Source organism: Macaca mulatta, chromosome 2 (assembly GCF_049350105.2).
Source record: "Macaca mulatta isolate MMU2019108-1 chromosome 2, T2T-MMU8v2.0, whole genome shotgun sequence".
Lineage (NCBI taxonomy): Eukaryota > Metazoa > Chordata > Mammalia > Primates > Cercopithecidae > Macaca > Macaca mulatta.
This window is the reverse complement of record NC_133407.1, coordinates 115,927,983-115,944,191: the sequence shown is the minus strand read 5'-3', so window position 1 is coordinate 115,944,191 and position 16,209 is coordinate 115,927,983. Positions and strand designations below refer to the sequence as shown.

At 57.6% G+C, this 16,209-nt stretch overlaps 1 protein-coding gene across 1 annotated transcript in view; it reads right to left on the bottom strand.

Annotated features, from left to right (window-relative positions):
• Nucleotides 1–502: 502 nt before the first annotated feature.
• The window catches only part of DNAH1 (dynein axonemal heavy chain 1), an 82,199-nt gene continuing 66,492 nt past the window's right edge, over nt 503–16,209 (bottom strand). The window contains exons 52-77 of the mRNA XM_015130758.3: nt 15,985–16,176; nt 15,514–15,624; nt 14,615–14,800; nt 14,107–14,298; nt 12,636–12,803; nt 12,361–12,552; nt 12,034–12,165; nt 11,391–11,516; nt 9,936–10,055; nt 9,662–9,811; nt 9,387–9,547; nt 8,303–8,528; nt 7,967–8,162; nt 7,507–7,658; nt 6,332–6,528; nt 5,934–6,078; nt 5,526–5,684; nt 5,314–5,445; nt 4,470–4,640; nt 4,207–4,386; nt 3,960–4,136; nt 3,133–3,303; nt 2,851–2,981; nt 1,804–2,155; nt 1,228–1,462; nt 503–670 (exon numbers count right to left, since the gene is read on the bottom strand). Coding sequence (XP_014986244.2) covers nt 549–670; nt 1,228–1,462; nt 1,804–2,155; nt 2,851–2,981; nt 3,133–3,303; nt 3,960–4,136; nt 4,207–4,386; nt 4,470–4,640; nt 5,314–5,445; nt 5,526–5,684; nt 5,934–6,078; nt 6,332–6,528; nt 7,507–7,658; nt 7,967–8,162; nt 8,303–8,528; nt 9,387–9,547; nt 9,662–9,811; nt 9,936–10,055; nt 11,391–11,516; nt 12,034–12,165; nt 12,361–12,552; nt 12,636–12,803; nt 14,107–14,298; nt 14,615–14,800; nt 15,514–15,624; nt 15,985–16,176 — 4,476 coding nt within the window. The 3' untranslated portion in view covers nt 503–548. The remainder of the gene's footprint in view (nt 671–1,227; nt 1,463–1,803; nt 2,156–2,850; nt 2,982–3,132; nt 3,304–3,959; nt 4,137–4,206; nt 4,387–4,469; nt 4,641–5,313; nt 5,446–5,525; nt 5,685–5,933; nt 6,079–6,331; nt 6,529–7,506; nt 7,659–7,966; nt 8,163–8,302; nt 8,529–9,386; nt 9,548–9,661; nt 9,812–9,935; nt 10,056–11,390; nt 11,517–12,033; nt 12,166–12,360; nt 12,553–12,635; nt 12,804–14,106; nt 14,299–14,614; nt 14,801–15,513; nt 15,625–15,984; nt 16,177–16,209) is intronic.

Below are 16,209 nucleotides of genomic sequence, written 5' to 3'. Positions count from 1 at the left end.
GTGGAAGCTGGGCTATGTGTGTGTGGTGGCAGGGGGGCCTTACTAGACCTCGTGTGCTCAGGGCCCTGGGACCAGAAAGGTAAAAGTATATGATCTTTGAGCGTCCAACTGTCTTGGGCCAGAGATCCTTGGGATCCTAGGCCTGGGATTTGGACCTGAGCTGAGGAGGGCTTCAGGTGGACTGTAGACAGGGTGTACTTTCTGGGGAGAGGGCCATGGCTTTCACCAAATCTGTGGCTTTGCAACCTGGAGAGGTGCTGGGACTCTGGGTCAAAGAGGCAGGGCTGCCTCTAATCTTGCCTGGTGTGTTCTCCCTGGGAGGGCGCTGGGCATCTCTTCCTTGTTGCGTTTGGACAGGTAAAGCAGGTCAAAGCTGCTACCTCTGTCCCGCTCTCCTCTGCCAACTGCATCATCTGCTGAGGCTGCTGCAGCCCCTCACTACCCCACTGGCAATGAATCCTGCAGAGGGGTCCTCATGCAAGCAGCTAAGGCACAGCTGGACTGCTTAGAAAATTCAGCTTTAATGGCCTCAGCCCTTCTGTCTCAGTCTAGTAGTCCAGGGCACAGATGAGGGCCACACCACGCTTTATCCAGTGTCGCTGGGGCTGATGGGTGGGGATCTCCACAGCGATGACATAGTTGGTGGAGTGTCCTGTGGTTGATAGTGTTCCTGGAATGGGCAAGGAGGGGGACGGGTTAGGTCATGCCCTATTACTACTAGAGCAGGGATAGCGTAGGGGCAGGGCAGTGGGCAGGCTAAGCTGAGGACAGGGAGGGGGCCCTGACCCAAGAGGAAGCCTGCCTGGTGAGGGGGTCTGGCCAGGGTTCAAGCTTGCCCAGGGTTACTGTATTGGGGACTGAAGATAGGGATGGCAGAGTTGATGCCACTTTTCATTCTCCAATGGACCCAGTCCAGACAAGCTCCTGCTCTGGGCCTCAGTTACCCCTCTGAACTCCCAATGACAGCCTGGGGCTTGTAGGCTCTTGGGGCCCAAGGTGGGCCTGCTGAGGGAGGCATGTAGGATAGGAGCTCAGGGGTGCTCCCCACAGCCAGATGGCAGGCCTTGGGCATTAACCTGCCTGCTGCTTGCTGGCCTGGCCCAAATCTCTGTTGTCCTTCCTTGTTCAGCTAACCTGGATCAGTCTGACTGGCTTGGGCTGGGCCGGGCTGGGTTAGTCCTGGCCCCCCCCCCCCCATAGTGTAGGCTCCCACCCCAGGCCTCATACCAGCACGAGTCAGTGTCTTGTAGATGGGGCACAGGTAAAAGTCCTGGTCCTGAGCCATGCGGTTGGGTGTTGGCAAGAGCCAGATAACGGCCATCTCTGTGTACAGCTCCTTGGGCTGAGACTCGGCCAGCTGGAAGGCCTCTGGATCCCAGCGGGCACCTTCCAGGAATAATCCATGGATATAGCACCCTACTTGGGGTCTTTGTGTTAACTCCGATGGTGTCTCAAGCATCACCTGTGGGTAGACACAGACACACCCCCCACACACAACAATACCCAGAATCTGGGTTAGGAGGCACAAAACTCCCTTCTGAGCTCTGCCTAATGCTGCCTGCCTGCCCATCATCATGTACCTACCACGTTAGCCCACGGCCTGTGGTCTGTGCCCTGCCTCTGTGGATTTCTGATGGACCCAGGCCAGACCCGTTCCTGGGACTCATGGCCTCTTCTGGCTTGGGTCTTTCCATGCCCTGGCTTAGGGAGCCCCCAACTGCCAACCAACCGTGGCCTCAGAGCCTCTCCTCCTTGGGCTGTACCCTAGCCTGTCACCTGACCCGGCCCTGGCTGTGCCCAGACCTTGAAATCAAAGGAGATGGTGTCGATGGAGATGACAAATTTGCGGGCAAAATTCTGCAGAGTGCCTGTTAAGAAAGCCTGGGGGAAGAAGAAGCCACTGATCCAGAAGACAGCTGGGATGCCACCTTGGATCCAGGCCTGCAGGAAGTCCAGGCGTTGCAGCAGGTCCATGACCCATGAGGACAGAGGCTTGAGCGATGGGTAGGCCTTGGCACTCCAGAGCTGAGGCACAGTATTGTTGTACAGGCTGGCAGCCATCAGCTCCAGCTGCGAGGACATCACCACCAGCCCCTTGAGTGCCTTGAGTAGGTCTTGCAGTGTCTGTGTGATCACCTGCAGCAGCCGATTGTACCTGTGAGGCCAATGGCAAGAGAATAGGTAGTGGGCTGGGGTCGCGTGGCAGTAGCTCAAGGCCCCAGCTCAAGGCCACAGACTGAAAAGTAGCGTGGCCCCAGCTCAAGGCCACAGACTGAAAAGCAATGGCAAAATACAGAGACTAAGAGCAGAGAACTGGGTCAGGTGGCCTGGGTACAAATCCCAGCTCTGGCCCTTAGCAAATGTGTGAACTTGGACTGGGATAGCTTACTGAATATTTTGGGGGCACAGTTTACTCGTCTACAAAATGTGAATAATAAAAATATGGCTGAGTTGGCCAGGCGCGGTGGCTAACGCCTATAATCCCAGCACTTTGGGAGGCTGAGGCAGGTGGATCATGAGGTCAGGAGATGGAGACCATCCTGGCCAACATGGTGAAACCCCGTCTCTATTAAAATACAAAAATTAGCTGGGTGTGGTGGTGCACGCCTGTAGTCCCAGCTACTCAGGAGGCTGAGGCAGGAGAATCGCTTGAACCCGGGAGGTGGAGGTTTCAGTGAACTGAGATCACACCACTGCTGGCAACAGACAGAGACTCTGTCTCAACAACAAAAATGGCTGAGTTAGAGGTGTAGCACTTGGCATGGCACCTGGCCCATAGTAACTCCTGTTGTTATTTCTCTACAGTCCAGTGGCCGCTGACTTGGGGCGGGGGTGTGGCGAGGTGATTACCTAATGACCTCTTGTACTAGCACTGTGTTCATTGATTCCTCATACAGCACTGGGTACTTGGCCATCACCCATTGCAAGTTGATAGGCTCAGGCACCTTGAGCAGAATGTTTTGGGTGACATCCTCCACTATCTGCAGGGGCAAAGGAACACGGGGGTCAAGGCTGGCCCCCCTTATCCCCTGTGTGATTCCACGTACACAGAGCTCCTTCCCACAGGGGAGTGGGCAGGATGGTGGACCCAGCCCGTCCAGCCCTTGGGCCCCTTCCTCTGACACCACCCACCTCCTCCCGGCCCCGGCCGCCTGCAGAAGATGATTTGGGTTGCAGCTGGATGATGGTGCCCAGGAGAGCGAACGTCTCGTTCTGGGCAAAGGTGATGTTGGCATTGTCATGCAGGCCAAAGATCTCAGGCATATCATTGAGTGGGAGGCTCTTGATGTAGGAGAGGTAGCCCTAGGAGGGAGGAGGCCAACATGGAAGCCCCTGGCTTGCTCCACCCCAGCCTTCAGAGTTACCCTCCAATGGAGCACATCCCCACTTGTCATATCCCCCACTTGTCACTCCTGCTTATAACCCTTATGCATGTCCCTGCCTTCGGACTCCAGGCCTCTGAGGCACTGTGTGGCATGGCCCTTGCTTCCCTCCCAGCCCCCTTGTTACTGCCATCCATTCCCTGCCCCTCTATTCAGTGGCCCAAATTTGTCAGGCTCCTTCCTGCCACAGGCCTTTTGCACTGATGACCCACACAACCCAGCCCTGGCTCATGGCTTCTCCCCACACATCTTAGGGGAAGCGTCATTTCTGTGGCAGCCCTCCCTGACTGTGGAGTCTGAGCCTTGTTACCATCTTGGAGGAGCTGCCCCAAGCCTCCACTGAGTAATTCTACCCAGGAAGTGGCTGACCAGGAGTTCACTCACAGAGGCGAGCCCCATTGGGCAGGGACTGACTCCCTCGCCAAGGCTGTCTTCGTGGGATGGATTGATTGATGAAAAGAACGCTGATGGAGGGTGGGGGCTGCGTCTCCTCCCACCCAGCACCAAGGTGCTCATGGTACCCTAGAACCCCAGCCTAGCAGGCCCCTCCTGTGTAGCCCTTTGGGCTGGACTCACGTGGAGGTCATAGGTGGGTGGGATCTGGTGGTAGATGCCCGAGGCACTGTAGCTGTGCTCAGGGGAGAGCACGTCAGGGTTGTAGAAGTCCTCCAGGATGTTCATGATGCAGCGCCGGTCCCAGTCATCAGTGACACGGCCCCCGTAATTGATCTCCCCTGCCGTGTACTTGAGGACCTATGGGGTGGGTGGGTGAGGGCTCCCCTAAGTGCCCAGTCCCCCAAGTCCCAGTCTGCCCCAGGCCCACCTTGTAGGGGATGTCATCATATTCGTCCAGGAACATCTTGAGCTGGCTGATGCAGATGCGCAGGTCTCCGTCCGTGAACTCATAGGGGATGTTGAAGCCCAGGGGCCCAAACTTACGGCGCTCCAGGGCATTCCCATGGAACAAGCACAGAGACAGCAACAGAGACTTGAACTCCATCACCTGGGGGAGGTGGGAGGCAGCGGAGGTGAGGAGCCGGGACAGGGGCCAGGTATGATGGGCCTGTGTGCCCAAGTGTGCCTCACCTTGTGGCAGGAGTTGAGGAAGTCTTCACTAAGGCTATTGTAGGACTTCAGCAGGTTGGCCTTGACACCGCGTGGCGGCTCAATGGTCATCTTGGAGCCGTTCTGCAGGATGGACACTGGGAACTTGTTGCTGGGCAGGCTGGTGAGCCAGAGGCGGAAGTCCCTGTGTACCTGATGGCCATGGCTCCACGTGAGCATTGAGATCCATGCCTGGTGGCCATCCTGACACCAGGCTGCCTCCTGCTCAGGGACCCTGAGGTGGGTCAGACGCGGCTGCACAGACAACTGGTTAAAAATTGGGCTTTTGGCTGGGCGCAGTGGCTCACGTGTGTAATCCCAGCACTTTGGGAGGCCAAGACAGGCGAATCACTAGGTCAGGAGTTCGAGAACAGCCTGGCTAACATGGTGAAACCCTGTCTCCACTAAAAACACAAAAAATTAGCTGGACGTAGTGGTGGGCGCCTGTAATCCTAGCTACTCAGGAGGCTGAGGCAGAAGAATCACTTGAACCTGGGAGGTGAAGGTTGCAGTGAACCGAGATCGCACCACTGCACTCCAGCCCTGGTGGCAGAGTGAGACTCCATCTAAAAAAAGAAAAAGGGTCTTTGGCAAGTCCCAGGTCACAGTCTGTGCTGGGTGTCCCTGGGCAAGTCACATCACCACTTGTACAGGTAACTGGGGGTGGGGGTGGATTGAGAGGATTAAGGACGTCAATGCGTGGCACATGTCAGTTGCCGAGCACATGCGGCAGAGTGCTTTGCATGATTCTCTTATTTCTGCCTCGTTAGTCCCTGATGGATGCAGAGGAGGCCCCAGTGGGCCTGTGATGGGCAGGGCAACACACCTTGTCGGGGTTGATGTGCTCAATGAGGCGTTCTAGGGCTGGCATCCAGCTTGGTGCCAGGTGGCAGTTCTGGAAGAAGACCCACTTGCCCCTCTCTATGGAGCTGCGCATCATGGCTTCTGCCCGAGGGCCCTGCAGGGGCAGGAGCACTGAGCAGGGGGGCAGCTAGCCCATCCCCCAGCCCACTCCCTTCCTCCCTGCCTAGCCCTGACCTGCCCCTGGCCCAAGGAGATGGCAGAGAGCTTTTTGGAGAACTTCATTTCTTCGGCAAACTTGTAGAGGTCGGCAGCAGGGTCTGTGCCGGGTGACAGCACAAAGATGAGGGGCGTGGTGGAGTTGGAGTCTTTGAACACCACTGACAGGTTGGCTGTCTGCAAGGGCAGGGGGAGATGCTGAGACCACCTGGGGCTGCAGAGCGATCAGGGCAAGGGAGGGGGATCTGGGGTTCTCAGAGTGGTCCCCAGTGGCTTCCTGGTGGGGGCTGGAACCTCTCAGAGCCTTTAGGGAGCAAGCAGGGGTCCTGGCCTGGCCAAATAGTCTATCCAGATGCAGCCAGGGCCCTAGGACCCAGGGCGGGGACGAGCTCAAGGTGCCAGTCCTGCCAGGGTGCCAGCACTTGCCTGGGGCTCAATGAAGCGTGGTTCCAGGTTGGTGGCCACAAAGTCCTGCATGGCGTTGGTAACCTTATCCCCGCGCAGGCAGCGGAGGACTAGCAGCTTCTGGAACTGGTCTAGGTACTTGTCCCAGATGCCAGGCAAAGGCTCCCTGCAATAGTAGCCCACACCTCCCTGAGAGCCAGCCTGTTGGAAGGAGGTTGGTGGCCCTAGGGATTCGGCTGGCTGGACAGCTGGGGAGAGTGGGCTATCCCAGGGATACAGCACTGGGGGCACAGAGGAGATGTGGCCACAGCTGCTGGGCAACCCTGGGTGGCCCCCTAGAGAAGGCTCTCAGACAAGACTTTCCTAGGGACTCGTCCCCTCGATGGGCTCATCCTGCCATATTCTGGGGTCCAGCTAACCGGTGGGGCTCAAGGCTGTCGAAGATGACCCGGAATTCTGAGAGGTGCTTCACGAAGTCGGAAGAGAAGGAGGAAAAGTTTGGCAGGTTCGAGAGTGCTAGGATGTCTCGCCAGGCCCGGTCTGACAGCCAGTCCGGTGCTGGATTCTCAGTCATGATCTGGATGGAGCCCCCGGACAGGAGGTAGTGCCACTCACTCTGGCAGGGGACAGGAGGAGGCTCATGCTCAGGCCCTCAGCTCTTCCTGCTCTGGGCACCCCCACCCAGTAGTGTCTCTCCAACCACCCTCACCTGGAGAAACTGAGTCTCCCTTGGGGGTGGTAGTCAAACAGGTCTGGGTTAGTGTTCCCACCCTGCCTTTTCCTGACTGTGTGCCTTTAGGGCAAGAGATGTGACTTCTCTGGGCCTCTGCCTTCTCATTTGGGAGTAGAAAGAATCAGAAGGTTGACTGCTTCCCAGGCCAGAGTCCTGTGCCAGGCATGCAGTTAGGGCTCTGGCAGTGGTGGCTGTCACTCTCACTGTCTCGGCAGGGCTTTCCACTGCACCACGAAATGCGTGGGGCTTCATGAGAGTGTGAGTTCCTGGCCAAGCAGGTGTGGGAGGCTCAGGACAGTCTGTCCCTGGGGACAGTCTTCGTGCTCACCAGCACACTCAAGGCTCGAGAAGGCCTGTGCTCACAGCATTGGCCTTCTTGAACCTTGAGCCATTGGTTGGAGCACAATTAACCCAGGGTCTTCTGGCTGTTTTTATTTATTTATTTTGAGACAGAGTCTTGCTCTGTCTTCTAGGCTGGAGTGCAGTGGCACGATCTCAGCCCACTGCAACCTCCACCTTCTGGGTTCAAGCGATCCTCCTGCCTCAGCCTCCTGAGTAGCTGGGATTACAGGCATGCACCACCACACTCAGCTAATTTTTGTATTTTTAGTAGAGACCAGGGTGGTCTTGAACTCCTGGCCTCAAGTGATACACCTACCTAAGTCTCCCAAAGTGCTGGGATTGCAGGTGTGAGTCACCGTGCCCAGCCCTGGCTGTTTTAAATCAAGGAATTATGTTTCCTCTGCCCCTTTGCTCTTGTGGCGCCCTCATGCCTGGCTTTCCCTTTCCTTCCAGCCTATTCTCAGGCCCTGCCACAGGGCCACCCCTCAGGCAGTCTGTCCTTGGCATCTCTGCCAGCACCTGGTTGATTTTGCCTTCGTTCATCATGATGCGAACACACAGCAGGAAGGCAAACATCAGCTTGTGCTTCTCAAAGAGACTGCGGCAGACGTTGCTGTAGAGGCTGTAGGTCAGGTAGCGGTTGATGTTGGAGATGCGCTTCTTCAGGTTGTCTGTGGAGTGGAGAAGTGATGGCAGCACGGAGAGGTGAGAGGAAGGAAGAGCCCCGGCGTCCAGCCCAGCCTAGCCAGTCTCCCCAGCAGCCACAGGGGCAGCCTGGGCTTCCCCTTGGGCACTTGGTGTTCCCAGTGAAGGGGCTCTGAGGAGGGTAGGAGTGCTGTGTGCATTCTTATGTATTGTGAGTCTAAGAGGAGAGTGTATGCCAGTGAACACAGTTGTGAGTCTGTGTGTGCCCCACAGTGGAAATGTGTCCACATGGGTCATATCTGTGCAGGGTGGGAGCCTGGCATGCCGGTGCTACCTGCTCTCTCTGAATTGGCGATGCCCGAGAGGAAGATATTGAGAAACCACTCGAGGGAGTACTGGTACATGGGGTCCACGTTGGCCAGGTCAGACACACAGAAGAAGAGGATCTGGGTGCGGACAGCCACGGGTATGTACTCCATGCGTGTCAGGTCGATGTCCTTCTCCGTCTGCTCTGCAATCCTGACCTTGGCCTGTGGGTGCAGTGGGTGGGGGGAGGGGTCAAAGAGCAGAAGGCAGAGGGTTTGGGGGGCAGGCCTAGGGCAGACAGGGAGAAGTGGGGGGCAGGCCCGGGGCACGCCCAGGGCAGGTAGGGGGGCAGGCAGCGGCTGACCTGGATCTCAGCAGCTTTCATCTTGGAGGCTTCCAGCACCTTGATGAGTTCCATGTCATCTACAGGGTTGCCCTCGGAAGAGCTGAGCCGGTACAGGATCTGGTCCTCAATGTCCTTCAGCTCCTGGCGCATCTTGGCATTACTGATAATCAGCTGGTTCTTGGCCTCCTCCAGGTCGGGTCGCTCCTCTGCCACTACCTGGCCCAGTAGCTGGTCCTCTAGGCCACTGCCGGGGGGAGGGGACACCAAGTCTGTACTACCTGGTGGGCGCCAGAGGGCCAGCTGTGAACCTGCTCACTTATCCACCTGTGCTTCTAGGGCTCCAAGAGCCTAGCATCCTTGCCAGTGTTGTCCTAGGAGGCCTAGCCTCCATCTCAGGCTTCAGGGCTAGTGCAGAGCCTGCCTTCAAAGATACCAGTTCTCAGTGAGACCTTGCGGGGCAGCCTGTAATCCTAGAAGGGGCTGAGCAGTTGGATGTGTGAATGGCTGGGGTCTCAGGACAATACCTCCTTGGCAGGAGGGGCTGTGATACCCGGAGCAAGCCTTCAGGGTGTTTTTGCCCCCTGCTTTGTGGAGAGGTTCACACTGACCACTGAAATGGAGGCCTTAGCACAAAGCAGGCCTGTGGGCTGTGGGCTGTGTGTGGATGGCCCGTGAAAACCACAGTGCCTGGGCTTGTGACAGCAAAGGTAAGAAGCAGGGTATTTGGGTTCAGGGAGCCAGAGTGTGCCCGACTCAGGGCTCTGGGGCAGCTCTGAGGATGAGGGCACAGGGCCTGGTGAGGGCTCAGCAGGAGAGAAGGGGTCCCTGAAGGAGGTGAGGCTGGTGCTAGACACAGAGGCTGGGGACCTTGGCCAGGGATCTGATGAGGTGGGGATGAAGGTTCTTAGGTGGAAACAGTGGTGGGTAGGAGGAGCTGGTGGAAGGGCTAGAAAGGCTTGCAATGTGAGTGCCTGGGGGGAAACTGGTGGAGACTTTGAGTGGGGGAAAGTCCCACTGACTCCCGACCTGGGGGTGGGAGAGGGGCAGCTGGGCAGGCAGAGTCAGAGCTGATGCTTGGGGGTTCCCAGGGGTGGGGGCTTACCTGGGCGACAGGGTGAAGTTGATAAGGGTGAGTTTGGTAGAGATCTCGGGCGTGTAGTGTGGGTTGGGCAGCTTGGTGGTGATGTACATCCTGAAGTCCTCATGGTAGGGGATCACCGTGTCCCCCAGCTTCAGCACCGTGTTTCCCTGCTGCTTGTACGTCTGTGGCAGGTGGGACTGGTGGGTACTATGGCCTAAGCATCACCAGTGGGGCAGGGGGAGGGGACTGCCCTGTCCAGGCCTACAGCCACCCTGCCATCACCACTGCAGACTCACCTGCTTGAGCAGCACAGGCTCCAGGGCCGGGTCCAGCTCCTCGCCCACATTCTCCAGGAGACATGGTTTTCCAAAGCGGATGGCGTTCTCCATGCTGCGCAGGAAGTCACGGTCACTCAACTTGAACACGTCTAGCCCATTGTCCTTCTCCTGTAAGGAAAGGGTGAAAGAAGAGGTTGCAGGGACTGACAGCCAGCCTGAGGCTCTGCTGCTCACCATTACCCTTGCTATGCCTGGCTGGGGTGGGGTGGTGGTGCCTGGTGGGTGGGCTCACCATGTTCTTGATCCATTTGTTGGCCTGGCTCTGAGGGTCAATGAAGTGGGTCCAGCGCTGGGAAAACTGGTTGATGACCCCGTTCTCCACTGAAAGTGTGTCGTTGGGGAGGCCAGCGATCTGTGGAGAGCCAGGCACTGGACTAGGTCAGGGCTTTCCTGCAAGCAGGGTCACTGGGGGCATCAGCATCTCCCAGCCTCGTGCTTTGGCTATGGACTTCCCTCTCCTTACTGCATCCCCTTGGAGGTTGCGGGCAGGTAACAATGTGGGCAAGGCCTCACCCCAGGACTCCTGCCTCTCCCCCACTCCTGGGCTGGATACCTAACCATGGCACAGCCCCTGAGAGAGCACAGGCCCAAGGACACTGATGGCCCCAGATGGACAGAGAAATCCACAGACAGAAATGCCCTCCTTCACTGTGCCTTTCTGTCCTCTTGCCTACTGAGTGCTCGCTTGGTGAGACCATCTTCATGGAGCCCATACCCCACTGACCCTCCTGACCTCTGCCCACGCCTGGCCTCTGCCTATGGCCTCTTGGTTCCCTCTCTTTGCCAACTCTCCCTGCCCTTCGGAGTCTTGCTCAGACACTTCCTTTAGGAAACCTTTTCTTTTCTTTTTTGGCAATGGCAAGATCTTGGCTCACTGGAGCCTCCACCTCCTGGGTTCAGGTGATCCTCCCATCTCAGTCTCCCCAGTAGCTGGGACTACAGGTATGTACCACCATGCCTGGCTAATTTTTGAATTTTTAGTAGAGACAGGGTTTTGCCATGTTGCCCAGACTAGTCTCGAACTTCTGGGCTCAAGCAATCCACCTGCCTTGGCCTCCCAAAGTGCTGGGATTACACTGCATCCGACCAGACAACCCTTCTAAATCCGACTGTGGATGCTGCTTCTCAACCTCCACCCAACCCATTTTTTTTTTTTTTTTTTTTTTTTTGAGACAGAGTCTCGCTCTGTCACTCAGGCTGGAGTGAAGTGGCACAATCTTTGCTCACTGCAACCTCCACCTCTTGGGTTCAAGCCAATTCTCCTGCCTCAGCCTCCCGAGTAGCTGGGATTATAGGCTTGTGCCCCCACACCTGGCTAATTTTTATATTTTTAGTAGAGACGGGTTTTCACCGTGTTGGCCAAGCTGGTCTCGAACTCCTCACCTCAGGTGATCCACCCACCTTGGCCTCCCAAAATGCTGGGATTACAAGCGTGAGCCACCATGCCCGGCCCATCACACTCTTAAAAGTACCCCTAATCCCTCTCCCCACATTTAGCTGTGCCACACTCAGTCCAGCTTTCTTCTCCTCTCCTACCCACCACCCTCTTGCTGGACAGGAGGGTTCAGCAGAGGCAGCTCCGAGCCAGGCCCTGGAAAGCAGGGTAGGAAGGAGGCAGAAGGCTCCTGGCCCAGCCTGGACCACACCACAGGCCCTGCCTGGGCATTCCTGCCCCTGGGGTGGGCACCTGCCACGAGCGGATCTTCACAGGGTTCCCCAGCGTCCCGATTAGCGTGGGCTCGGAGGTGTGTGGGACGTTGTGGCTCCTGAGCTGCTTGACCCAGCTGTCGTAGAGCACTGTGCGGTACTGGCCCTGGGGAGATGCCAGACTCAGGACCACTCCACCATGACACCCACAGAGACCTCCCAACTCCCACTAAGCCACAGTCCTTGGCAGTTACAGAGACCTGAGCTCAGACATGGAGCCAGATACCTGCATTCTAATCCCACTTTGGGTGAATTTCTTGGCCTCCACAAACCTCAGCCCTTCATCTGTGAAATGCTAACGATGCCCGCCTGTAGTGGCGGCTATGAGGATTAAAGGGGACACAGATGGCATGTTTAGAATAGTGCCTGGCACGCAGCAAGTGCAGAAGTGTGAGCTCTTCTATGTTCCCACTAGGTGGCTTTTCTGGCTGTTTTGTACATTGCTGTATTCCCAGTGCTTTACAGTGCCTGGCTCAGAGAGGGAGCCTGCTAGGTGCTTGTTGAATGACTGAGTGAGGGGAGAGCCACCTGCAGGCTGCCTGTCATTGGAGGCGAGGCCTCAAGGAGGAAGGGTCTCTTTGGGAAGGCGAGGCTGGTCAGAGACACAGGTGGGGACTTCTTACCGTGAAGGGGCCCAGGTAGGCCACAAAGCCGGCGGCCACCAGGACATCGCCAGAGATGTTGTTGAGCATGTACTGAAGGTTCTCCACCGTCTCCTGCCAGCGCACCTTCTCATCCGACAGCCCGTTGATGAGCTGGAGGGGCAGCCCCGTGGCGTGGGCTCTGGGAGGCTGGGCTAGGGGCCTGGGGCTGACCTACCCGCTGTAGCACCTGGGGTTGCCAGGGAGGGGGTGTGGACAGCCACCCCAAGACCCACCCTCGCCCTGGTCCCTTCTGGCCCCTGTCTGGGCCAGGCCCACCCGCAGGCCTTGCAGGAGAAGGGTGCATACCTTGCCAGCGCGGCCCAGCCGCTGCTCACACTGCTCACACTTCAGCTCCAGCTCCTCCTTCTTGGTAATGCATTCCCGGTACTTAGCCTGCATTGTGGCGATGCCGTCCTCCACCTCACGAAGGCGCTGTTTTGCCTCATCCAGGATCCGCTGTGTCACCCCCAGGTCGTCCTGGGCCTCCCGCAGGGCTTGCTGTGGGGCAAAGGGCGCAGGGTTAGCTCGCCAAGTACCCCGGGGAGGGGAGCATACCCCCACCAACTCCACTCAGCCCTCACCCGCTTGGGCTCCACGGCCTTGGCCACGAAGTGGTACTTGTGCATGGCGCGCACCCACTGGCAGATGGAGGTGCAAGCCTTGGACACCTTGGCAATGGCGGCTGGCTGGAACTCTTCATTATCGATGTACGGCTGGATGGCTTTGATTACCACGTCCCCAATGTTGTCCTGAGGTGGGAAGCCTGGGCCTCAAGAGGTTGCTTCTCAAAGGTGACAGGGGAAGGGCTCTGCTGGGAGGGGGGGCCTGCCGAGGGACGCCCTGACTTTTATGCCCTGTGCAGGCCTCAGTATAGATTCTTTCTCCTTAAGGAACAACATAGCCCAGAAAGGCTGGCCAGAAAGGAATCTTTGGTCCCCAGGATTTTAGATCATATGATTAGGGAGGTCTTCCTTGGTATACTGTGGCAGTCTCGAGAGCCCATAACACACAAGACCTCACTTAAAAGCTCATTTAGAGGCAAGGGCTACTTTCTGAAAGCAAGCCCATCAGCAGGTATTGGGATGAGTGAGTGGTTCTGAGGCCCACCAGGCTCATGTTCAACCTCAAGAGCTGACGCCATCCCCTGGGGCTCTTGTCCCACCCAGGGAGAGTCCAGCCCTGTAATTCATAATAGGCCCAGGTATTTGCATTGCTCATGAGCTCCCAGAGGTCAGAGCGTGGGCCCCGGGGAGCCTAAGCACCAGCCTTGAGCACTCCTGACTTGGGCGCTTCTCTCAGAGGGACTTGATTAGGCCTGTGGGGCCTCTAGTTTCCTGTCTGATGGAAGAGGAGAAGGAGGGGTGGGATAGCCCATAAGGAGTCCAGATGCTGCTGAAATGGGTGTGGGATGTGCCCAGGGCCTGATACTGACACACAGTGGATGGTGGCCTGTGTGGGACAGGCAGCTACCCCCTAGCTAATTTCTGGGCTGCAGAGCTAAGGGGCTATGAGCTCCAGGCTACTTAACCATGGCACAGCCCCCGAGAGAGCACATGCCCAAGGATACTGATGGCCCCAGATGGACAGAGAAACCCAGAGACAGACAGGGAAGCTGGGCCCCAGGTGCTGAGGCTGAGGGAGAGAGGGAATGACTGGGCAGATGGTGAAGGTCTTGGCCAAGGCCTGGGGGTTGCTGGGAAGAAAGGGCATGAAAGAGAATCCCCAGGCTGTGGAGACTTGGAATGACCATGGGTGACTTCCTATACGGCACAGGAGCCTGTCCAGGTCCCAATTTCCTCAATACCTTTCTGTGGGTGGGTCTGTCACCCTCAGACTGAGAACTCCTTGGGGCCGGGCTCTGGTTCCAGCCATCTGCGTGGCCCTCAGGCCCTTGTGTGGTGCTGGTGGTGGGGAGGTGGACAGAGAGAGACGGGACAGAGGCCACTGCACATGCAGATGCTGTGGTGGGGCAGGCTCCTCTCCAGCTTCACTGTCCTGCCGGGCAGGCCTTGTCCTCACTTGCTGGCTGGCCAGGGTGCCTGGCATGCTTACCTTGTCAAACTTGAAAAGGCTCTCGAGGAAGCGGCCCGGGTCCTGCAGCAGCCCCTTGCCAGGCTCCCAGTAGTCATCCACCTTGGTGCCTGGCTTTTCTCCAGGCACCTTCTTGGGCTTGATGCCTTTCATGATGCACACAGCTTCTATGACCAGCTTCACGCCTGGGGGTGGCCGCTGCATGGCACGTACCTGCAGGCCCAGCCACCAAGTGGGGAAGACTCAGACCCAGTGGGCACCCCTGGGCAGGGACCCTGACAGAAAGGTTGGCCCTACCAACCAAGTCCCTACTACCACAGGACACGGGCAGATCCAGAGATCCACCGAGGTTGGCCTCAGCCCACAGTTCCTCCTGCTCCTCAACCCAGGTACCCATACTCCTACCTGGGCCCTGGGGGCTGGAACGAGGAGGGCGGGGCAGGCAGCTGGGTCCCAGGGGATGTGCAGAAGGAGGGCCTGAGGACAGAAGCATATGAGAGGGAATGCCAGGAGATGCCCTGCTGCCCACCTCAGTCACGTCGTTCTTGTTGAGGTTGCGCAGGCTGGCCAGTGCCGCATCCAGGGCCGGCAACGCCTCGTCCAGGTCCTTCTGAGCATCATCGGCAATAGCTTGTGCCTTCTTGGCCTTCTCGTTGGCTTTGATCTCCTCTGTCTGCACTGAATTCCGGGTCTCCTCGGCGATGGCCGTATCCACCTGGGAATGGGAGACACAGGGCTGTCCTCTTCCCTTTTCTCTTCTCTGCATCTCAGTCTCCTCAGATGGAAGGAAACGAGTGTTGGGGTGCCCTGTTCTCCAAGGGCCCTCCAGCTGTGATAGGCCAGAGAGGCCTGGGAATATCAGGAGTCCCTTCCACCTCCTGAGTGCTCACCACAGACCTGACGTGTGGCTGGGGGCCTTACAAGTTTGGATATCAGTGCCCCACAGGCAGGGCCCCCTAAGCCTGCAGGCACCTTCACGCAAGACAGAGAAAGACCTTCCTCCTGCCTTTCTTCCAGCTTCTATCTGCTGGGAAATTTTGCAATGCACTGACTTTGCTGAGCAGGATACTTGACTATTCCTTCCAGAAAGTTGTCATAAGGAATACACAAACTGCAAGGTCTGCTGTGAGGATCGGGCCCTCCAACGCGGGGCCCTGTGCTGGGCAGACTCCGGGTTGTGGTTATTGGAATCGTTTGGATTCCTCTGCCTTGCTCCTCACCGACCCCCTGCCCAGTGCAGTGCCTGGCACAGAAGAGCTACCAGGCAAACATTCCATGACTAAATGGATGACTACTGATTGAGGAAGCTGGGGCACAAGGAGGCCAGATGACTTGCGGGGGCCAAGCAGCTAGCAAGCCTGTGCCTGTGTGAGGGTGCTGAGCTTCCTCAGAGTCAGGCATCAGGGAGGGGCTCAGGAGCACCCCAACCTTGATCTGCTCCATGGTGAGCATGGTGTCCTTGGCAGCCTCCTCCAGCAGGGGGTGCATACTCTCCAGGTCCTCCTGCATCTTGGCTACGTCCTCAGAAGTGCGCAGCAGCTGGGGGTCGGGGCACAGAGAGGAAAACAGGTGTGGCAGGGGACAGAGAGAGCACAGGGCCTGCTGGGCCACCCTCATTCATGAGAGAAAGGCTGTGGCTGGCAGGTTCAGTGGCCCCCAAGTTGCCCAGACAACCCCAGAGGAAGGGCATCAGTCCCCCAAGTATCTGTGGGGTGCCCTGCTCTGGCCTGGCCCTTGACTGGCAACTTTTGTGCTTTTGACGAGGGGGGAAGCCACCCACTTCAACAATGTGGGCTGCAGTTTGAAAGGCCGAGCGCGGTGTCACCCTGGAGTTAGGGCTGAGTCAGCAGGTAGCCTGCAGGCAGCTGGCCTTGTCCACGGGGACTCGCCTGGGCCCACCTTGTCGAGGCCGCTCTTCATGCGGTTCTTGGCAGTTTTCAGCTCCAGTTTCTTCTGCCCGATGAGGATGGAGAAAATATGAAGCAGCTCCAAGTAGCTCTTGGGGGTCACATAGTTGTGGCGGGTCAGCTCTGCCAGGTACTCGATGCACTTCTTGGACACTGACTGGTGGATGTACACACAAACCTGGATCTGGGGGAGTGAGACCATGGATGCCGGCCTGGT